The sequence below is a fragment of the Ruditapes philippinarum genome, unplaced genomic scaffold (genome assembly GCF_026571515.1).
Source record: "Ruditapes philippinarum isolate M1 unplaced genomic scaffold, ASM2657151v2 ctg3430_1_1_1_1, whole genome shotgun sequence".
Classification (NCBI taxonomy): domain Eukaryota; kingdom Metazoa; phylum Mollusca; class Bivalvia; order Venerida; family Veneridae; genus Ruditapes; species Ruditapes philippinarum.
In genome coordinates, this window is record NW_026860251.1 from 220,138 (window position 1) to 244,753 (window position 24,616).

The window sequence follows — 24,616 nt, forward strand, 5'->3', positions numbered from 1 at the left end:
TACACAAGAAACAACAAGACTTGTCTTAAAGGCTATTGATCCTGTAGGTGTTACTTTGAGATCTGCACATCGCTTACGTCGCCGAACTTATATCAATAAAGGTCCAAACTTTTCTATACACATTGATGGCTACGATAAGCTGAAACCTTTTGGCGTCGCTATTCACGGAGCCATTGATGGATTTTCTAGATATATTTTATGGTAAGAAGCATGCCACTCAAATAATGACCCCCGAATAATCGCTGGCTTCTTTGTCAATTTCCTTAAACGTACAGGTCGCGTTCCGCGTCTTATACGTTCTGATGCAGGGACTGAAAACGTGACTGTACGTGATTTACAGACAGCATTAAGGTATGACGATGGAGATAACATGTCTGGAATAAACAGTTTTATCACTGGAAGGTCAACAGCTAACCAAAGGATCGAACGTTTCTGGGTCAATTTAAGACATGGTTTTACAGTGTCTTGGAGGAACTATTTCAAAGATATGGTCGAACGTGGTTTGCTAAGGACCGATGATCCTGTGCATTTAGAGTGTTTAAGATATTGCTTCTTACCATTAATTCAACGTGACTTAGACAGCTTTACGCGAGTATGGAACTTGCATCGAATTCGACAGCAAAGGCACACGGAGGTACCAAGTGGTATACCGACTGTGATGTACTACCAGCCAGAAGCATATGAAACGCGAGATTATTCATATCCTCTCCCTTGTGATATGCAAACAATTAATTGTTTGCAAGAGATATATACTGTAAGGAAACCTCAGTTTGGATGTTCAGATGAATTTATCCTGATTCTGGAATATGTGTGTGAAATCCCGAGACAAGAGCTGCCTGCTCCAAAAACAGTTCAAAGTGCCACTTCTCTGTTTCAAGCCTTGACCGAAAAACTAGATGAATATTAATAACTTGACACTTGACTTTGGAAAATCCAATATATTTAACGTTTTCGCCTTGAACAGTAAGTGCTAAATGCCATTGCCTGGAAGTTGGAAACTGTATAAGGTCGTCCTTTGTTTCACTTCAGTGTATTAATGATTATGGTCATTCTTGGACCTTAAATTGTCTGAAAACATTGATATTAAAGCCTTGCATTTGAAGACTTTAGTTTATTATTTACGAAAAAAAACAAAAACAAAAAAACAATCATGTTACGTTTGCACAAAGCAAATTACGCTTTTATGATTTTGTAATTTCAAACGAAATAATATTTCGTAAAAACGAATAAATATTTCGTAATAACGAATAAAAAACTTCAGACTATAAGATTTTTTAATTTTTTACTTTATGAACATAGTGAAAATCAATGACACCAGGGTAGGGCCAATTTTGACCCCAGGGCTATAATTTGAACATAAAATGATAAAATATCTAATCTCAAGCCTTTGTCAATTTCAAGATAATTTTTTAAGTTTTAACTATTTACAGATCAGAAAAAATATTATAAGTTTAAAGTTGCTATCTTGACTGGTTAATTAGTTATGTGAAAAACAGTTGGTAAAAAAATAATCAAAAACCAACAAAAAGCCATAACTCAGATATGCTATACTTTACTATAGTAAAAGTTATCAATGATTTCTTTTTTTTATAGATGAATGGTTTTTATTAGGCACAGATGCCAAACAGTGTTACAGTATTCCAAGTCCGTACATAGGTTTTGTTATGATTCTAATTTTGCCTCTAGATTTCTTTTCGTAAATTAGAGTATTCATAGATAACGAAGAGAAATTGTCAATGTGTGTTTTCCAAATTCAAAATTATCACTAATGGTTACACTCAAGTATTCCTAATTTTGTGTTCGTTTTAGCTCAAGTTGGTTTGAATCAACCTAATACCTACTGAATGTGTCTAACGACTATCATGATGTTGATAATGCACGGCATACCACATTAGAATGTCACCGATGCCTAATGCCAATATAATGTCAAGCTTAGTAGGATAGCTTTACTTATTACTATATAATAAAGATAAAAGTCAAAATCTGAAATCAGGTAATCTGGTTTTATTTATACATCACAAGGTAAAATAAGGAAAACAGAAGAGGAAAAATAAAAAAAACAATGTCATGTAAACCTTTCCTAGGTACAATAAAAACAAGTGGTGTAATCCGTTTAAATTATAGACAGCTGTCTCCTTAACAGTACAAATAAATTTCAACTTCTGAAAGCCACAAACTAAAGCAAAAGCACATGTTTTGTGCTGGTGGCTAAATTTGACAGTTATGTCAAAGATAGACTATTTACATAGCAAAAAACACAAATATTGAGTAAAACTTCAACTAAACTGTACCTCTAAATTAGTGTTACATCTTCCTATAAAGTTTCAACGTGTTCTTTCATCATACAGGTCATATGCTTTGAGCCAAAATTAAGTATGAACAATGGGGGCCATAGGTCCCTCCCAAAGCACTCACCTGATGACTAGATAAATGCACTTCCTTGTGTTTTAATAAATGTTTTAAATATTTTTCTGGGAATTGAGGACTCTCAAGTAGAGGACTAACATTAAATGAGTGCCAAAATTTTAACAATGTTGATTGATCCATTGACACTAGTTTTGTCTAATACCACAGTCGTTTGATAGCAAAAAGATTGAAATTAATTATCTATAATTTAAAAAAGAAAGCCCATTTTAAAAGATAAATAAATATACATTTGTAAAACTTTGGTAGAGGACCTATGGATATCATATACCAAATATATCATTTACTTTTAATTTTGACCCAAGGGCCATTATTTGAACAATCTTGGTAGAGGTCATGCCAAATATCTATAACCTGTAACCTTTGCCAATTCAGAGAAGAAGTATTTATTTTATTTTTATTAAGGGTTTATTATATACATATAAGAAAAACCTATGACCTAGATTTGCGTAAATAAATTTTTATATTCCCTTTTCTAAGAATTTTCTTAAATTTTATGACATTCAGAGCTGAATTCATAATCAAGTATCAAGAAAAAAGCAGTAAAAATCGAAAAAAGTTAAAATTAGACTAATTTTGACCATAAAGCGTTAGTAACACCTTACAATTTAGAGTTTTAAAGATGTATATTAAATGATAAAGATGTTTCGAAGTCTGTAATTTTGCTGACTGGAAGAATCAAGTCTGATGCAACGATAAACATCCAAATAATACAATATTTTAACAACTGTTTCTTGTGACACAATAACTACACAATAGTCATTTTAACTATTACAAAGCAAACAATTAATAAGACATAGCACTACTACAGAATAACTATAAAATCTGAAACATAAAAAACATTGCACATGCCTTGTGCAGGTGGTTGAGCATGATTGAATTATAAAAGAACACAATATTCAGTAACTTTAAATCTTTAAAAGCTAACAATAAAATCATTTGTTTAGTAAAAATTAAAAACTAAGAAAAATAGCACATTTTTTGTATTTCTAAAATAACTAAACTAATCATGAGGATGCTTCTTGAAATTACAAGTGCTGTTACAAATTGTAACTAATACCATCTGATACCAAATTGGACGTGACAATATGTAATCAAATGAAGAAATTGTTGATGGTTGACTAATGCACATATGCAGGAAAGACGACAGACACAGGCCCACAATATAGCTCACCCTGTCAGTATTTTGTGCTCAGGTGGAAGTAAAAATATAAAAAGAATATAACAATTTTAGACAACTGTCAATGGCACATAGTAATTCTTTAAATGTCATTGTAGATGTTTCTTATGGAGTTTATTGTCTGCCGGCATGTTGGGCACTTCTTTGCAGTGGTATTTTCAAACAAGTGTAAAGCACATGGGAGACAAGAGGTGTGTCCACAGGGAAAATAGTATGATGTTGGTTCTCGATCGAAGCAGACGATGCAAAGTCGGGATCTTAAGGCCACCTGAAACAAATGAAATAAAATATACATAACAATTATTGCAACTCTACTGAAACTAAACCAAACCCAGTATATCTCTTTCCATACAAAGCAGACTGTAAATTAAAGCTTTGTATTAACTGAGATTGTGGCACTGACACTGGTTTTGAACTGAACTTGAACAAACACATCGAGAGGTCTAAATATTTGACCTTGCAAATATGTGGTCTGCTTTGAAGTGTCATCATTTGATTCTTGTTAAAACTATGACAAATTTTCTTTTTCTTTAATCTAAAGAGAGTTGTATGCAATATCAAACTGTACAACTGTGTTTAGTTTTATCAAAAAGTCTAGTAGAAGTAAAAATACATTCACAAACATTTTATACACAAAATTTCTAAGTTCAATTATCTCCCCTTTCTGAAAATTTGATTTTAGATTTGTCTCCGTATTTATACACATCTTCATGTCATGGTTTACCATTATGTGAAAGTTGAACCAAAGATGTCCAGTGCAGTAGGATTTTGTATTTATGGTTTTGAAATAGAGTTAAGTGACCCCAAAACTGGACGCCACCATATGGATAAGAACAATTATACTTCTATCTCCTCGGACCACTTTATTCCTCCAGGAAGTTGAGCTTCCATAAAATATACTTACAGTAGGGGTTCCTGCTTGTTCAAATGTAGACAGCACATCAGACTGAGAACCAACCTGCAACTGGCGCTGTAAACAAAATGACATTTTTTTATATATGCTATAATTAGAATCTGTCATAAGACACTTCAGATATCCTTTGAGTTATCTTCTGGAAATATAATATAAGCATGTGTATTTTCCATCATGACAGTGTTATACATGTATCTTTAAACAGTTCAAAATGAATTTTGACTGAAATGTTTTCACCATTCAGGCCTCGACACTAACTTTTTTAGCAGGTGGTAAGCCGAACCACTTGATTTGAAATTAAGGTGGTCCTTCCAGCTGTCAGGTGGTCAATTTTTATTATCATATCATTTTACTGCAAATTTAGAAAAATATATGCGTAAATTGATGACAAAAATGTATTATTAACCTTCAATAAAACAGATATTTTAGATATATATTTTTATCTAATCAGAAATTAAGTAGAGCAAGTTAGTAGGTATTCTATCGTGAAGTTATTTGTTTGTTTCTTTATCTCATAAAAAATAAACAACAGGACTCTTATTTATGTTAACTTTAATATTGAAATGACTTCTGCCTCAATTCAAGGGAATAGTGAAACCATTTGTGTCTGTTATTTTCTGACTGTTATTCAAATATACATTGCTGATACGGGGTACGTCTTAATAATCATGATAATTGCATGTATCTTTTATAGATAAACATTTTTAATAAAACTAATAAATTATCTTATTCTTTTCTTTGAAAACAAGGAAATATCTAAAGGATAAAATATAATAACAATGTTATATATAACTATAGTTCTTATTTTTCTCACTGATTTATTATGAATACAGAAGTTGATATTTACTTTTGACATTGAATACTTAACCTTTTCAAGTAATTTTAACTCTGGATGAAATGGATCTCTTATCGTTAAACAGTTAAAATAAAATAAAGAAAAGAAGCACAGAATTACAAGATGTATTTTTTAACAGTTCCTTTCGTTTCCTGCCATTATTCAAGTTAAGTGTATGAAATTTTAAGTTTATCCGATACACCATATACTAATTACCATCCCCATTACCCACGGTTGATTAAAATGTAACAGAACATGAATATAAATGGTTCTGTGGGTATCCGACGATGCATAATTACTAGCATCATTTGAATGAACTTTGTACCAAAATTAATATCACAAATTCTTCACTCGTTTAACTTGCATAAACAAAATATATGCGTCTGAAAATGAAAGTTATTGATGACTTAAGAACTTCTTCAACTTATCAGAGATTAATGTATTTTGTATTTTTTATGAACCATATACATGTACATCGAACAAATGATTTTAAACAAAATGTATATGACATGTTTTTGACCAACAAATGAGCCTTGCACCAACCAGAAAATTCAAGTGGTCCGACGGACCAGTGGCTTTTAAAATTAGGTGGTCCTTGACAAAATCAGGTGGTCTCGGACCAACGGACCACCGCTTATGTCGAGGCCTGCCATTACATCAATCATTTAGCATAAGAACCATTATTATAAATACAGACTGCTTGTTTTGTTTTCATACAGATAAGCAAAAACAGTTGAAATGGCAAGAAGTTCAGGGGCCCTGGATGATGACTAACCCTGCTGTTGTGGTAGCACCTATCAGTCTATCCCTTACACTGTTTAGTTACCTAGGTGTATTAAGGATTAATGAGGGCTAAAATTAGAGCAAACACAGTACATGAATAAAAGAACTGCGAGCCATCTTTCCAGGAGAAAATGAGCTTTCTGCAAATTTTTAAAATGATATTACTAAATTCAATTTTCAAGAATATATGCTTGTCAAACCAATTATACCAAAAGACATCTTGCCATTTAAATTTCTGCATGTTGATATAAATCCACATCATGTCAAACATTTTTGCAATAATGTCAATTGACATATGAAGTTGAATACATTACGCTGATGATGTGATGGTCTTTTTTAGGTTGAAGGTTGAACAAAGCAGCCTTTTTAATCAATAACCTCTCCATTATTGTAGCATCAGTACATAATTAAGTATGAATAAATTCTACTTAATTACTTACAGAAGGTGTTTCATCAACATATTGGATTGGACTTGGTGCCTGCACTTCCTGTGTGACTTGGATCAACTACAAAGACATCAGGACAAAAATGTTCAATTTTTCGTAATTAACTAGATAATTACTGATGTCATAATTTACAATCTCTTTGAGATGGCAGGTTATCCCAGAATAAGTTAATGTGATCATTTTCATGCATGTTACTTATTTGTACTTAAAATAAATGCCTCTAGATTTGACTGGAACAAATGATAAGACTTTTCTAAATTATTGGTGTTTTAATTTCTGCTTTAGTTTAGCATACTGTCATAGGAGAAGGAAATTACTTACAGAAGGTGTTTCAGCAACATATTGAACTTGGTTGTGACTTGGTTGTGATGCCTGAACTTCTTGTTTGACTTCCTTTAAATACAAAAAAAAACATGTTGCTATTCACAAGCTGATGGTGGCTTATCTCCAATTCAAATACTGCGGAATCACTTACTTTAATTTTCACGCTTTTTGCACTACGATGTGTGTGCAAATATTCAGACACACCGTATTTACAAGCATACATACGTTTTCATACATGTTTGACGTTTTAATTGAATATAATACTATAATTAATGAATATTACCACTTGTGTACACCTTGTTTTTGTAACTAGTATGAAGATGTTTAAGGTAGGGACATGGTATAAAAACCATATTGTTTCGTTGTCCAAAATTTGAAAGGATGTTAGGATTTGTTTAATAGACCCTAGTTTTTAACCTTTTCTAGAAATAAGAATAAATATCAAAAGGGCAGACAGTTTTGAAGATTTTGGTAGAAATATTGGAGAATAATTTTATTGCTTTCACAGCATTTGCTTAAACTTTAAACCGCATGAAATGGTATTTAAGCGTGTTTGTGTGAAATTTAGGCTCACGAAAATAAATGATTTCCCAGGTTTCCCAGTAAGTTGTTATTTGTGTTAATAGGTTGTCAACCAAGGATCATTATTGTAATGTCAGGTCAAATTCCACAGTTTGAAGAACTATTTGACAATTGACAAACAGAGGCATGCAAGTTAGAATGAAAACAGCTGGCTATCCCAATACATGTACTTTTAAACAAGCAAAACATGCTCAGGTGAGCAAAACAAGAGGACCCTGTCTCATTTGTCTCAGACAAATTATCAAGACGTTAGATATGGAGTTGCCTCGATACTTTCCAATTGAACATTACATGTGATTATTTTTCATAAATTCTGCATCAACACTATGGCCTACAAGATTTTTCTATGATTTGTCCCTGTTACTTACCAGCAGATTTTTACCCAAGGTGACCCTAATTCGAAATTATTCTAAGCACTTGGACATAGGTGACCAAACTGGTATAACCGTATAACACTGCTTACCTGAGATGATGAGATGTCCTGTATGTCAAAATTAATATCTGATGAGGATCCTGGCATGTCAATGTCTGTCAGCTGAATAACATTCAAGCCCTGAATGAAATAGCAAAAAGTAATTTAAAGTCGTCACTTTGGAAAATTTAAAATGATCCAAACACAATACCTCAATATTTTTGTTTCCAGGACATGTTACATTTAAACTTTGAAAATAAATCACATCCAGGAAGGGATCACAATACCCAAAACTGGTTCTCTAACAAAAGCCTGCTAAGCCAAAATGGTGGTATTAAGTCGTTATAAGCCAATCTTGTATGTTAAAACCAAAGATGAAATCCATCAATCAATTATTAAATAGTTTTCATAAGCAAACATTAAAGAGTATAAATTTTTTTTAGCATCAGTGAGCATTGCTGATATTGACCCTAGACACTAACTGTTACACAATGCATTTGTTTGAAATCTATCTGCAAAAAAAAACAGCATTTTAAGGCACCCCTTAATTCTATAAAGGATGCAACTTAATGGCTGGTTAACTTTTCTGAAAGGTTTTAACCCTGTATGTACCTATGTCAAATTCCGAGCCTTGGAAAGGCACAAAAGAAATTTACAACACCTTGACGTTGGATGAAGTGGCTAATTAACAAAAATAGCTTATTTCTAAGAAAGTTATGACAACGTATTGGATATTCCAAATACCATTTTATGTTTGCATGGTTTACAAATTGCTTGCTCTCATTTTCATGCAAATTCTTTTACTGATATCAATTATCATACATGTACATAGTCAAGCTAAATTGTGTCAAGCTAAAATCAAGTGATAATGGATTTAAGGAACTGACAAAGGTACAAGGAAATTTTTTTGAGGAAATCTCACATCATTGTTATCTGTACTTCTCACGTCCCTGCCTTCTGTAAGTGTGCTTTGTCAATTGTTTCTTGGAAAAGGTATTATCGGCAGTTCAAAGTCCGAATCCGAGCTGCTATCAGTTATGCATGTCATGCCAGTAAATTTCTAAAAGATACATAAGATTTTATGAAAAGTAACTTGAACACAAACGCATTTGTCAATACAATAGCCATTATAAATGAACAAACAATAACCCCTGCCTTATGTTACCTATTTGCAGGGTTTTCAGTTGGAATTGGTGCAGAAGGCTATTTCAGAATTTGAGGAGGCCACTTGATTTGAGCACCAAAGGGAAAATTTGAAAAAAAATAGATGTAAAATCATGATATCTGAGCTATTCTGGGGACAGAATTCAATATTTTGGACCTGTAAAAGTATATGAAATTTATGTCTAAATTTGAGTCTAAAATGAAGCTGAACTCAAATGATGAGACAATCCCATAATTTGTAAACACCTTTAGGGAAATCTAGAGTCATAGTCTTTTGAGTCCAGATTTAGTTTTTTCAGGGAAATGTCAAATGCATGTATTAACAAGAACTATTAACAAGAACTATTGAAATTACAAAACAAAACAAATTGTTCATTCTTGCAAAAATCGTAATACACATATCATTATAGTTATAGGGATTTACTTGATTGTAGATGAAACAAATCAATATGTTGTTTTTTTTCCATTTTTTCTCAGGGTTATAATTGTAAAAACACACAAGTAAAGATAAACCAGGGAGTGCAATAATGCATGAAAATTTAAACTGTTTATAGTGCGGACAGACGGACGGAGCCTATTTCTATATCCCCCTTTTTTCTTCGAAAAGGTGGGGGACAAAAACAAAAGTGAGAGAGTTTAACAAGCACAAAATAGCCATTTTGGGCTCATTTCAAGGTCACTGTGACCTTGACCTTTGTGGACATGACCCATTTTAAGAACAAGTGAGCTAATAAAAGTGTTCACACAACGAGAAAAGTAAAGCGTACCGGTTTTGACAGAAGGTATATCCTTGTCTTTGTTTCTTTTGAATTAACAAACTCTCCCAGAGTTAGCGATTTAATTATTTCTTCTCCTTTAAATGTGCCAACAGAGAAATAAAACTTTTTTTCATGCCCAATCGGGCTTCTTTTGCCAGGGAAGAAATGGTTCTTGAGGGTACTTTCGATCTGCTCGAATGTGGCATTGATTTTAAGTTTCAGTTGTGTTGGGCCAGAATCCGGCCTTTCTCTTGTTCCTTTAACCAGTTTGTAGCGCTTTTCTCGGTACGAAAAATTCTGCCATCCCACTTGGATATTCATATCACGGCTCGGGTCCTTCCCTTTCCTCGACTGAAACAATACAAAGATCTAATTGCAACCATGCAAAGTACTTATAAAAACATGATAAGTATAATCATGTCAATTTACCCCACTTGAAACTGTTATAAATTAATAAATAAGAACTACCCAATACATGTGCATCTCAAATCAAAGAAACATGTTTTTGAGTGAAGAACAATTTAAGAGGCCATGGCCACTATATCGCTCATTATGACACCTGCAAAAACAAACAGGTGTGCTATCTTATTGATCTCATGACCTAGTTTTTGACCCCCAGGTATAAATCCTAAAAGATTTAATCAAGACAACATAGTAACTAAGTTTTGTCAAAATCATGTAAAACAAAAGGGCCATAATGGCCCAAAATCGCTCACCTTAAGGAATAGGTCTTAAAAGTATTTTTCTTTTTAAAAACAAGCAACAGGTTTATAAAATTCTTTAGTGTCATTTAAAGGTTAGTGTCAAATGTAAAGTGTTTTTTGCAAACAGCAACCGGAATGAACGGAAACTGAAAATTTCATACTATTTTCAAAGTGAAAGGGACATAAATCTGCCAAAAATAACCGAACCATGACCAAATTCTAGCTTGACTTGCACATTCCTTTGACATATCCATATGTCAAATTTGAGTTGAATATGACCAAATTCAGGCCTTTTTTCCCCAATCCCACGGTTCGAAATATTGGCCCCATTCCCCAACCAAACTATGTTTTTTTCCCCAAAAAATATTCCCAATCTAGAAGTTGGCAATTAGAAAGAAAAAGTACCACATTTTCAATTTTGGTGTCGCGAAATAGCCTTATGGAATATATTCATGTTTCATGTCGACCAAATTCGAACTTGACCTGTATTTTCTCATGACATATCCATATGTCAAGTTTGAGTTGAATGTGTAATACCGTTGGAGAGATAATGAATGCAAACTGAAAATTTCATATATTTTTGATAGTAAAAGGGGCATAACTCTGCCAAAAATCATCGAACCATGATCCAAATTCAAACTTGACTTGTATTTTCTCATGACTTATCCATATGCAAAATTTGAGTTGAATGTGAGCAACCGTTACTAAGATAATGAAGGGAAACTGATGATGACTGAATGACAGAAGGACGGAACAGGGTAACACTATATGCCCAAGCCATTATATGGCGGGGCATAAAAATCCTTCAAATGGTATAGGATTTATAGAGCAGTCACGATAATGGAGACGGATGGACGCGACAAAGCGAATCCATTATAGCCCCCCCCCCTTTTGTTATGGGGTATAATTAAGAAGCTGTGTAGCAAGGGGGCTATTGGACAATTGCCAAAGTTTATTAATTTTAAACCCCATCAAGTCCAAAATACATGTAGCCCTCCATGTTTAATATTATCTTGTTTCTTAATTTTGTTTATATTTATTTACTTATTTTTATTTGCATAGTTACAAGAACAACAAGAGGGCCATGATGGCCCTGAGGTCGCTCACCTGTATATAGCCCCCCCCCCCCCACACCCATAAGAAGATGTTTCATGCTAAACATCTAAGCTCTAGCTCATTGGGCTTTTTAAAAGAAGTTTTTTTTAAGTTTTTACTATACACATATAGTTAAAAACAATGACACCCCTGGGGCGGGGCCAGTTTTGACCCCAGGGCTTTTATTTGAACAAACTTTGTAGACACTTACTAGAAGATGTTTCATGCTTAATATCTAAACTCTAGCTATTTGGGTTTTTTCAAAGAAGATTTTTTAAGTTTTTGCTATACACATATGGTTAAAATCAATGACCCCCGGGGCGGGGCCAATTTTGACCCCAGGGCTTTTATTTGAACAGACTTTGTAGACACACACTAGAAGATGTTTCATGCTTAATATCTAAACTCTAGCTATTTGGGTTTTTTCAAAGAAGATTTTTTAAGTTTTTGCTATACACATATAAGGAAAATCAATGACCCCCAGGGCGGGGCCAATTTTAACCCCAGGGCTTTTATTTGAACAAACTTGGTAGACACCTATTAGAACATGTTTGATGCTAAATATCTTAGCTCTAGCTCTTTGAGTTCTTTAAAAGAAGATTTTTTAAGTTTTTACTATATGCATATAGGGAAAATCAATGACCCCCTGGGGCGGGGCCAATTTTGACCCCAGGGCTTTTATTTGAACAAACTTGGTAGACACTCACTAAAAGATGTTTCATGCCAAATATCTAAGTTCTAGCTCTTAGGGTTTTTTAAAAGAAGATATTTAAAGTTTTTTCTTTCGGTTGCCATGGCAACCAGAGTTCTGCATGGAATTAAATTCTTTGAACAATTTTTAAAGGTGACCACCAAAGGAACATTCCTGTGAAGTTTGGATGAAATTGGCCTAGTGGTTTATGAGGAGATGTCATTTAAAGTAAAAGTTTACGGACAACGGACGGCCGGACGCCGGATGAAAAGCGATCACAAAAGCTCACCCTGTCACTTTGTGACAGGTGAGCTAAAAAGTTAGTTATACATACCGTTTATAGTAAAATAAGTAAATAATGTTTTAACAAATACAAATTCAACAATTAAATTAACGATTGTCAAAAATCTTCCATCAGTATAGATTATACAGAGCAGACATATATATCATAACTTTAATTAATTGTAACCTTGATATAACAACTAGGAACATGGTTTCATCCCCTTATGTTGGTGAAATATATGCTAAATTTTTTGAATATTCCATGGTTCTAGACATAGTTATGCTCCATACAAAATGCCACAGACACATGAACAAACAAGGGCCAGAAGCATACCCGCCTTCGACAATAATTTATAACCTGTTGTCCTTTATCCTGTTTAACATTTATATGCCAAAACCTGTTCTCAAGCAGTGGGAACACTCACCTCTTTGCCATCAACTTTTCTTCTTTTATTTTTGCTCTCTCTTAGTTTTTCTACCATCTTCATTACTTCTTCCTCTGGAAAACACAAGTGACAAAAATAAAGTGCTTTACTTTGCTACAACTGTCAATGTATAATGAACCTATTAATATATACATGTACATAGAACTTAAGATACATCCAACTTGCCAGTTCAGGTTAACCCATTACTTCATATACACGCCTTTTAACGCCTTTTTCACCCCCCCCCTTTTTGTTGTCTCAAATGATGAAAAAAATGCCTTATTTAGGCCCCAAACACTTGTTTTTGTTTGAGAAATGTTGTTAAAAAAAGTGACCTTTTTTTCGGCGCGGCCCCCCAACCAAAAGATACATCAGGGGGTTGCCAGAAGGGGGATGTGCCCCCTTCTGTTTGGGGGGGTTTGAAGGGGGGCGGAGTCCCCCTCATCGCCAAGAAAATTTTGGACTTGTGAGAGGCTGTAAATGACCCCAGATTGATCATAAGGTAACGTGTAACCAACGCTGAAAAGCATTTGACTCTATCTCAATCCATTGAGAAGTTGCAGCACTTTGAAATCAATTTTGATGGAAAAAAACAACGCAAAATAGTGATTTTTGGCAATTTTGAGATGTCCCCTCGTTGCCATGGTAACAGAAAATTTAAGCCTGAGCATGTTGTTGCAAGGGCAATGGTCCAGTCAACATTTGTGCCAAGTTTGATTAGTGTTGAAGCAGTTTTTATAGTATTATAGCAATTTGAACTTGTAACGGGAGACTTTTCAATGAAAACAGCCATTTTTCACAAAATGCTCATGAAGTAATGGGTTAACCATTATTCATTTTCTAGGTGCTGAAAAGGGTAATAACTTGGTAAAATGAAAGCCATAGTTATGTTACTTGGTCAGATCATGTACTTTGTTGTGATTAGTAAGTATGTAAATCATGAAGACATTGGTACAAGTAGAACTTAAGAAATATCTAATTTGCCCTTTAGGTTTACCTGATACGGACTGAAGTGTAACTTAAGGGCCATTTCTATTGTTTTTTCTTTTGTTTAATAGATGGCCATTGGCCCCTTTCTCTATCATTATGGAATGAACTCTATTGTTCTTTTTTGTTCTGTTTACAATTAGATAGCCCTCTATCCCTATTTGGTAGTGTGGACAGAACAACAAATGGACGAGTCAATTACTATACGCCCAGGCGCTTAAAAAGTATAAGTTCAAGGAGCAGTAACAAAGCTAAGTTTGTGATGCATTTTTTATCAAAATATCTCTTGCACTGCTAGACTACTTAGTGATCAGTCCAACCAAATTTCAATTGAATCAGGTAACAAGAGGGCCATGATGGCCCTGAAGTTGCTCACCTGTATATAGCCTCATCGCCCTCCCCCCTCCCCCCCCCCCCCCCGGCAGGGCCAATTTTAACCCAAGGGCTTTTATTTTTGAACAAACTTGGTAGACACCCATAAGAAGATGTTTCATGCTATTAAAACATCTAAGCTCTAGCTCATTGGGTTTCTTAAAAGCAGATTTTTTAAGTTTTTACTATACACATATAGTTAATAAATGACACCCCTGGGGCGGGGCCAGTTTTTACCCCAGGGCTTTCATTTGAACAAACTTTGTAGACACTTACTAGAAGATGTTTCAAGCTTAATATCTAAAGTCTAGCTATTTGGGTTTTTTCAAAGAAGATTTTTAAGTTTTTGCTATACACATATAAGGAAAATCAATGACCCCCTGGGCGGGGCCAATTTTGACCCCAGGGCTTTTATTTGAACAAACTTGGTAGACACTCACTAGAAGATGTTTCATGCCAAATATCTAAGCTCTAGCTCTTACGGTTAAGAAGACATTTAAAGTTTTTTTCTTTCGGTTGCCATGGCAACCCGAGTTCTGCATGGAATTAAATCTTTTGAACAATTTTTAAAGGTGACCACCAAAGGAACATTCCTGTGAAGTTTGGATGAAATTGGCTTAGTGGTTTATGAAGAGATGTCATTTAAAGTAAAAGTTTACGGACGGCCGGACGCCGGATGGACGGACGCCGGACGAAAAGCGATCACAAAAGCTCACCCTGTCACTTTGTGACAGGTGAGCTAAAAACTGAAGAAGTTTGTGACACAAGATAAAGATGAAAAACGTGACAGACCAATCAACCTCTCGACTCCCTGAAAAACTTCGTGATTCAAGTATTATAACCCTCAGCAAACTTTGTTTCGAGAATATAAAAATATACCTTTATCATCAGGCACATTTACAGTAGCACTTTCTGGCTTGCAAGCTTCCCAATGTTCCTCTCCATGCAGTACCATCAACATACTATCTGTCTGAATCATTTGTAAATAATCAAAGTCAACCTCTGTCCCATCTTCAGCCAGTACAAATGACAACTGTCCTTGCAAGTTTAATTTCTGACGACCTGTTTTCATGAAAAATATCATTATTAATGAAGTTTATTACATACTGTAAAAAGTAAACCTCAAAGTAACCTTCACTTATTGCAATGAAATCAGAAATTTCCATACTAGATCTAGAGCATACAAAGGGTGTTCTGAAAATATTTGGAAACGTTTCATAATTTTTAACAAGAGCTGTCATTAGGACAGCATGCTCGACTATTCTTAGTGCTTGAGTAAAAGAGCCTTGATAATGTAAAATTTTCTAAGTTCACAAAATGGCCATTTTTTTTTCTCAAATCCATGTTACAGTTATAGGCCTTGAGAGAGTCCTATTATGCTCTCAAAGAAATGTATAAAATTTCAACTTGTTTCAATGCAAGATATCAATGAAATATGAAAATATCTGAGGTGGTACATAAACTTAAACATAAATTCTAAGTAAAAAAAGGGGCTTAATTCTGTCAAAATGCTTGATAGAGTTCCTTCCTCCTGTGTAAAGGGGCATGATGGTGAACAAGTGTGCAAAGTTTCAAAGCCATATGTCAATGTACTTTGAAAATATTTGAGGTGCCTACACAAACTTTAATGTAAATTCTATGTCAAAACAAACCTGAATTATAATAGAGACTCTCCATGACGAGGAACAAGTAATATTGTAAACTATAAACAAAAGCAGATACAAAATCTAAATCTTAAACTGATATCATAAAGTTAATAGTGATGTGTAAAAACATTACTGGTTGCTATTCCTATGGGAAAACAACAGTTCCAAAAGATGTGTACATATATGGAAAATCAATGACCCCCGTTTTGACCCAAGGGCTTTTACTTAAACAAACTTGGTAGACACTCACTTGAAGATATTTCATGCCAATTATCTAAGCTCTAGCTCTTCGGGGTTTTTTTTTGTAAAAGAAAACATTTTAAGATGTGTCTTTTTGCATGGAATTGAACTCTTTGAATTATTTTTAGAGTTGACCACCAAAGGAACATTCCTGTGAAGTTTTGATGAAATTGACTTCATGGTTTCTCAGGAGATGTCCTTTAAAGTAAAAGTTAACGGATTACAGATGGACGGACACCAAACAAGCAATCACAAAAGCTCACAATGTCACTTTGTGATAGATAAAAACAAGAATGCATTTGTGGAAAAATGCTATGCCACCGCATTAATATAACAGATTGAAATAGATTTATTTTGTTACTATACAATTGAACTTTGCCATAATGCAATAGTGTCTAGTGAATTTGGGTGTGAAGGTCATATTTCAGCATGTCAAATAATTAGACACATGTGCAGATGTGTTTATTGTTAAGGTACAAAGGCCTTAGTGCAATAATTGATTCAAAAATAAAAGATTTTTTTATTGACAAAAAAATATTAACTGTATAACATAGCTGTATTAATCTTTGAAATGCAGGTACAGTAACTTTTTCTTAAATACCCTCTTTTCAATTAAGCATTACCAATGTCTAACTAGAACTCCGCGAGTCGGATGTGCCGCCTTGTGAACAATATAGTTTAGGAGAAATGGCCAGGACAAAAATGAAATTTGAAAATCATCAAAGGGCAATAACTCAAAAAATAAGAAATGCAGAGCAGCAGTTTCTGTGCACTGCACTTCTTATCAATAAGATCTATCATTCTATTAAGTTTCAAGTCTAAAGCTTTTATAATTTATGAGAAATGGCCTGGACAAAAATAAAGTATGAAAATTAACAAAGGGCAATAACTAAAAAAATAGAAATGCAGAGTACCAGTTCTTGTGCACTGCACTTTTTCTTAATGAGATCTATCATCCTATGAAGTTTCAAGTCCATAGATTTTATACTTTGGGAGAAATGGCCCAGACAAAAATAAGTATGAAAATTAACAAAGGGCAATAACTCAAAAAATAAGAAATGCAGAGTACCAGTTCTTGTGCACTGCACTTCTTCTTAATGAGATCTATCATCCTATGAAGTTTCAAGTCCATAGATTTTATACTCTAAGAGAAATGGCCCGGACAAAAATAAAGTATGAAATTAACAAAGGGCAATAACTCAAAAAATAAGAAGTGCAGAGTACCGGTTCTTGTGCACTGCACTTCGGGTCATTATAAGAAGCATGCATAGCAAGTTTGAAGTCAATCCCACTTAAAATGACTGACTTATGCTCCAGACAAGCTTAAGATAAGCCAGACAAGCCTTTTTTTAAGGCGACACAAAAATATAATCATTATTAAATACATGGGGTGAATCATAATGGTCTTATGTGCTCAAATTGTTTCATTTAATATCTCTACAAACCTCACAACCATCTTGCTAGAGTTCATGACCTAAATCATTTCATAAACATCTCTGAAAATCATGACCTTCACACAAAAAGATTTTTTAAGTTTTTACTGTACATAATATATAATCTGAACAATCTTTATCAAAGTCCACTACACAATGTTTCATGACAAATATCTTACCTCTAGCTTTTGTAAATTCCAAGAAGAAAATTTTTAATTTTCTAATTTTATACATATAAGGAAAACCTATGACCCCCCAACCAGCCCGTCCAATTTGACACTAGGGGCATAATTTGAACAAGTTTGATAGAGGACCTATTGATGATATAATATATCAAATATCAAAGCTCTAAGCCTTGTACCTTCAGACAATAAGATTTTTCAAGTTTTTACTATATGTACATAACCAAAGTCAATGACCTCCAGGGCGGGGCCAATTTTGACCCAAGGGCTTTAATTTGAACAATCTTGGTAGAGGTCCGCTACACTCTAGGCCGTGTGGGTCTTTACAAGAAGATTTTTTAAAATTATCTTTATTATTCCTTTTTCTGCATGGAATCAAATTCTTTGAACAACCTTGGAAGCCCTTTATCCAAGGAACAATCCTGCCAAGTTTGGTTGAAATTGGACTAGTGGTTTTTCAAAAGAGGATTTTTAAGTTCTCTATATAATCCACACATGCTCACACACACACAGGTGAATTGCTATATGCCATCGCAGATGCTGCGGCGGCATTAAAGAGGAATTTTATTAATTTGACCTTAACACTACAGTCAAGGTCAATAAAAGGTCAAGGTCACATCTAACTTATTCAATATCTTTGTTAGGTAGCAAGTATTGTTTTGTTAAAGTTTAAATCAAATCCGTACATAAATTACCAAATTATGAAAATTTGAAATTGGCCATTGATTGTCAAGGTCATTTTTAGGTCAAGGTCAGTTCAACCTTCAAGAAGGTCTTGTCCAAAAGTTTATTTTGTCAAAGTATGAAGATAATTCAATTACCAATTTACAGTCAATTATAGTAAAAATCAGGGAAAATTCAATAATTCAACCTTCAAGGTAGGTCAGGGTCTTATTAATGAGCCAAGCTCAATTTGAGTTTAATATTCATGAAGGCCTAATCCTAAAGAATGTTCTGTTATAATATGAAGTCAATCCATTTAAAAATAACAAAGTTATAACAGTTACAGCAAAAAAATTTGAAAATTTCAATGATTTGACTTTCAAGGTCAATGTCATTTATGAGTGAAGGTCAAAGTCTGTGTGATTAACTTAAAGGTCTATCCTAAAAAATATTATGTTAAAGTTTGAAGACAATCCATTCAAAAATAACAAAGTTATAGCCACTCAAAGCAAAAAAAAGTCCCAAAAAATTAGAAATTTGACCTTAAAGATCAGGGTCATTTATGAATGGAAGCAAATTTTAGTCTTGTCCCAAGGGTTGTTGCGGCCAAGTATGAAGACAATAACCCTAGAACTTAACTTAAAAAGTTATGATCAAGGTACAAGTTTCCGAACTGCAACGCCGGGTGACTGTAACAATACCTCTATTTTTAAAGAAAAAAAAAAGTTGAGCTAAAAATAGGAGAACAGTTTTACTTTAATTTAATAGTTTTCTATTTCAATGTTACTTACATTTCATTTCCAGTTCACCCATATTGGATGCCATTATTCCCACTTTTCTAGTGCGAGAGTTGTTGGTGACCTTGAAGGCTCTTGTTACCTCCACCTAATTAGAATAATGTCAAGAATCAGTAATAAAATTTTCACAATATGAAACCGCATGAAAAGGTAAGCAATGAACGAGCATCTGAATATGATATTTCTGTCGCTTTCTCTTTCTCAGCCATCACAATAAGTAAACCCCAGCAAAAATGAGCCAATTAATAGGCATGCTCTGCAGTGTGGGTAACTAATAGTCTTGCACTCCAGTTAAAGCACTGTGCATGTATATGTATACCATTTATCTGTGACACATTTTCAACAGAAAGGTCCCCAAACTATGATACAATATCCTTTAGAGGCTATCTTAATGTTTTTACTTAAACACCCTTTAATATCTTAAGCAAGTTATAATATAAATGAACTGTGATAAATTAAATCATTTCAGTTACTTTTGATCGAACACTTAATAAGTTTTTAAAAGCTTTTAAATTTGCTTGAGGTAAACAATTTTCTGATTGGGAAAAAATTCAGGATTTTTTTTCCAGGATTTTGAGAACATGACGCATACCAATGGAATTGGGAATTTTAGCGATGTTTTGTTTAATATATGCGATATATGTTTATTGTAAATATGGCCAAAGACATTAAACATGTCGATAGCCAATCAATTTTGGACCCTTGAAATCTGTTAAAAATTAGGAGAAATGCTTGACTGAAATTTTGCAGGGATTAAATGAAAATGAATGCAAACAATCACTGTCTAGGATGGCATCTTTAAATATTAACACTCATAACAGAGAAGAAGCTTAAAAGTTTCTAGAATTTTTTATTTAATATTTTTATTTGGTAACTTTAAATTGGAAATTTTTCCTGTGGATTGGGAAAATAATATACTATTTTCAAATGGGAATAAAACCTATTATAGACTATAAAAAGCCAAATACAAAAAATAAAATTAAAAAAAAATCCCTGAATTTTCTCAGATCTCTCTAGTATTGAACTTTATAATTCTGCAAAAACTAGAAATGTGTCCATAGGACACGGGTGCCCCCACACGGGTGCCCCCACACTCCACCGATTTGTCAATCTTATGACTTATAATTCTTGCAATATTGGTGCTAGTGTTATGAACTTCGTCACGTAAGATGTGGTTAATGATAAAGAACATATATTTAAAGTATGAAGTTGATCCCTTAGGAAATAAAGAAGAAACAGTTAAAATAAATTAATAAGGAGCATATATTTGAAGTATGAAGTTGATCCCTTTAAAAATATAGAAGTCACATTTAAGGAATATTTTAAGTTCAAGGGGAGATAAATCTGAAAATTTTGGTGCTACAGTTATGAACCTTGTCACATAGGATGTGGTTGATGATAAGGAACATATATTTGAAGTATGAAGTTGATCCCTTAAGAAATAAAGAAGTAACAGTAAAAAATAATATTCTTAAAGAAAAATTCTAAGTTGAAGGGGAGATAAATCTGAAAATATTTGTGCTAGAGTTGTGAACCTTGTCATATAAGATGTGGTCGATGATAAGGAACATATATTTGAAGTTTGAAGTTGATACCTTAGAAATGAGAAAGTTAATTGTGAAAAATATTTTACAGCACCAAAACTTGGCCGGGGTGAGTAGGACAGCTATCCATATACTTTTTGCATAGCGGAGCTAAAAAGTAAATGACAATATCTTATTCTGAGCATTTCTGATTTAGTGATAGGCCACATGCTGTTTTTTCCCAAAAACTAATCCTGAATATAAAAATATTGCTTCATTCTGTAATATGACAATTAGGAAGTCAATACTCGCAAACAATTAGAGCTAGAGTTTTACCTTCAGTCTGTTAGGATTATCTTCTTTTGGCAGTGATGCCTGTAAATATACAAAAAGAAAAAGCTGTCTTAACATTTTGTATGAGCCTCTGTGTGCAGAAAAGTTCTTATTATTCTAAGTTCAAGGGAGGTTATTCTGAAAATTGTAGTGCTACAGTTGTAAACCTTGTCACATATGATGAGGTTGATGATAAGAAACATATATCTTTAGTTTCATAAAAATGTTTTCACTACTTTTTGAGTAATGACAAATATTGCTAAGCCTGGTGCCACAGCAACCAAATTTTTCAACATAGGAAGAAAAGAAAAAGACGTGCATAATCTCAAGACAGCATATATCCATATATCAAGTTTCATAAAGATATTTTCTGTCCTTTTTGCATTATCACCAGATCAAATTTTGTGGAAGGACTGACGGAAGTTCTAACAAGACAGTAACAAGAGCACCGCTAGGCAGTGCATTATATGCCCGAAAGTGTTTTTCTTTTTTTAGTAAGGATGAAGCATTTGTAAGACATTACATAAATTAAATAGAATATTACCTCCTTCAAATAACAATCCTCCTATAAAGTTTGAATATTGTGGGTCAAATGGAACTTAACTTATGCTCTGGAAACTGTTTTCAGTTTTGAGGTATTTGAGTGACCTTGATCTTTGACCTTGTGACCCCAAAATCAATAGGGGTCTTCTACCTAATATGGACAATCATCCTATGAAGTTTGAATATTGTGGGTCAAGTAGACCTTAAGTTATCCTCCAAAAACTGTTTTCAGTTTCAAAGTAATAGTGACCTTGACCTTTGACCTTGTGACCCTAAAATCAATAAGGGTCTTCTACCCAATATGGACAATCATCCTATGAAGTTTGAACACTGAGGGCCAAATGGAACTTAAGTTATACTTCAATTTTAAGGTTATAGTGACCTTGACCTTTGGCATTGTGACCCAAAAATCAATAGGGGTCTTCTACCTAATATGGACAATCATCCTATGAAGTTTGAATATTGTTGGCAAAATGGAACTTAAGTTATGCTACGGAACGGACGGGCGGACAGACGGGCGGACGTACTCACAAAATGGTACTAATGTGACTTTTCCTTTGATCTTTTTGGCCATTTTTGGTTCGGATCAAGAAGGGGAGCCACGCACATAACCGCAAGTGTCTGTGATCAAATACTCTGTGGCGAATCGTTATTTGGCGAATCGTTTGTGTGGCGAATCGTTACTAATTCTATATATATATATACCTGCCTGGTTTAGAAAAGATTTTAATAACATCAAGGACATATTAAGTGAACTTTCTTTACAAGGTCTTTGGTTACGTACATAAATTAGAAAATGTTTGGGTTTAGATTTACTGCAAAATACGCACCTCAGTTAAAGCGTTGGTGTCTCCCGCGTCCATGATATCTGAAAATGCAAATGATGTTTTTTTTAAAAAGGGAGAGTACTCGTACAAAAACAATCAGTTGGGAAATTTGGGGAGGAAACATACCACATATGTACCGTTTTTGGGGGTTATGTACCACATGTTTAGAAAAAAGTAAGTAAAGAGATAAATGCAAAATTGTTTCATAATGAGATTACAATTATAATATAATGATTAATTATAGTATATTATAGTTTGTAATTTGTATGTTATTTGTTTGACTGTGTGATAATCATACTTAGATATTGCCATTAAGATTTATTATTGCTTTGATTTGATTTTGCTTTTTAAGTAACTGGTTATATAATATTACTAATTACAAAATCATATCAAAGCACTACTACTAAATTTACTTTTTTATTGCAATTGTTAAGTCATATACATGTATTTGTGTTTATTATTCTGTACATGTACATATATAATTCATAGAAATTAGATGACAACATATATCAATGGTACGTATATTTTAAACTATATAAGTGGTACGAAACCTCCAAAAATACCCCCTGGTATGTTTCCTCCATGGTACGTAACCTCCAGTAACAGGCTTGACTTTTATATAGAGCTATTTACTTTTGTCCCATTTCCTGTTTTGCAAGAAAGAAAGAGTTGATTTGCTTTATGTTTTAAAACCGTGGTAGTAAATGTTTAAGCGCCGTGAAAATGCATATAGCCAATATACCAATGGTCGTAGTTCGATACGCTGCTCCTCCATTTGACTCCTTACCAGTGTATAGTCGCCCAAATGGGACTCCCGGTGGCGACTTAAAATTAATCAACTTCATTCATTCATGACCAGTCATGCACAATTTAAACAAGTGAGATAAGGACGAATTTTTCTTCACTCTAACATTTGGCCTCTCAAAAGATGGAAATTAATCAATACTTTATTATTAGTGTTGTAAGACAGAGATCTCCGTTCAAAGCATATAAAGGAAACCAAAATAAAAAAAAGTTTGGAAATCTTACCAGTGTTGGAATCCATGACACGAGATGCAGGTCAAAAATTGACGGAAATCGTAATTGATATCAAATGTCGTCTAAAATTACATATAGATGCCTACATAATATATTCATGTCGACTTCAAACTATTTTAAATTGTTGAAAAACCGCCATCAACAACGAATAGTGTCATAATGTATGTCGACGTGTCATAATTATATACATAAGTCGCGATGAAATTGGGGAAAAATCATTATAAAGACAAAAGTCAACATAATTTAATAAGTAGACATAGGAACTAAATGTTAATGTGATAATATCAGTTTTTAAGAACATGAATATGTTGTCATGATCTGTACTTGTCGTCTATAACAGAAAATGACAAGACAGTAAAATCCGGCATGTCGACCTATAGCAAGTCATAATACCGTAAACAACGAACATAGTCAACATACCAGTTTTTACAAAATACGTTATTATGTAGTTATGTCGTTTTATTTTACGACGACAAATCGTGTTCTTTTATAACGTCGTGATCAAATTATCATATCATTCTTTATATTTTATGATAACTTGGCGTAATCATTTCGTCCTACAAGAACACATCTCCACGTGAAATGACATCATCAGGGTGTACCATATACGTTTCCATAGTCAATTCAAGCTTCCATACGTAACAGGTGACCCTTTGAAGCTTCCGTAATTATGTAGTTATGTCGTTTTATTTTACGACGACAAATCGTGTTCTTTTATAACGTCATGATCAAATTATCATATCATTCTTTATATTTTATGATAACTTGGCGTAATCATTTCGTCCTACAAGAACACATCTCCACGTGAAATGACATCATCAGGGTGTACCATATACGTTTCCATACGATACTTTGACAAGTCAACAAGTCGTTTGCACAAGTCATCATTATTTTTTGAGATGTTAACATGTCATTTGCACAAGTCATTTATACATTTTGACAAGTTAATATGTTATTTGCACAAGTCAGCATGATTCTTTGACAATACATGATGTGAATTGCACATATTAGCAT

General features: G+C 33.6%; 2 protein-coding genes across 3 annotated transcripts; both read right to left on the minus strand.

Annotated features, from left to right (window-relative positions):
* Positions 1-1,989: 1,989 nt before the first annotated feature.
* Positions 1,990-24,216, minus strand: LOC132759398 (uncharacterized). Of its 2 annotated transcripts, XM_060751164.1 has the most exons (12): positions 22,568-24,216; positions 21,198-21,236; positions 19,333-19,426; positions 15,257-15,439; positions 13,019-13,092; positions 9,831-10,172; positions 8,822-8,959; positions 7,951-8,040; positions 6,903-6,974; positions 6,576-6,641; positions 4,509-4,574; positions 1,990-3,872 (listed from the first exon to the last, which is right to left on the minus strand). In XM_060751164.1, exons 1-7 carry the CDS (start codon positions 22,598-22,600, stop codon positions 8,873-8,875), a joined length of 852 nt encoding a protein of 283 aa, XP_060607147.1. In that variant the 5' UTR covers positions 22,601-24,216; the 3' UTR covers positions 1,990-3,872; positions 4,509-4,574; positions 6,576-6,641; positions 6,903-6,974; positions 7,951-8,040; positions 8,822-8,872. The 2 variants fall into 2 exon arrangements, with proteins under 2 accessions (XP_060607147.1, XP_060607148.1); XM_060751165.1 differs by lacking the exon at positions 9,831-10,172.
* On the minus strand, positions 3,687-8,007 carry LOC132759391 (uncharacterized). Its single transcript, XM_060751158.1, has 5 exons — positions 7,951-8,007; positions 6,903-6,974; positions 6,576-6,641; positions 4,509-4,574; positions 3,687-3,872 (listed from the first exon to the last, which is right to left on the minus strand). The coding sequence occupies exons 1-5, from the start codon at positions 8,005-8,007 to the stop codon at positions 3,687-3,689; spliced, it is 447 nt and encodes a 148-aa protein (XP_060607141.1).
* Positions 24,217-24,616: the final 400 nt, after the last annotated feature.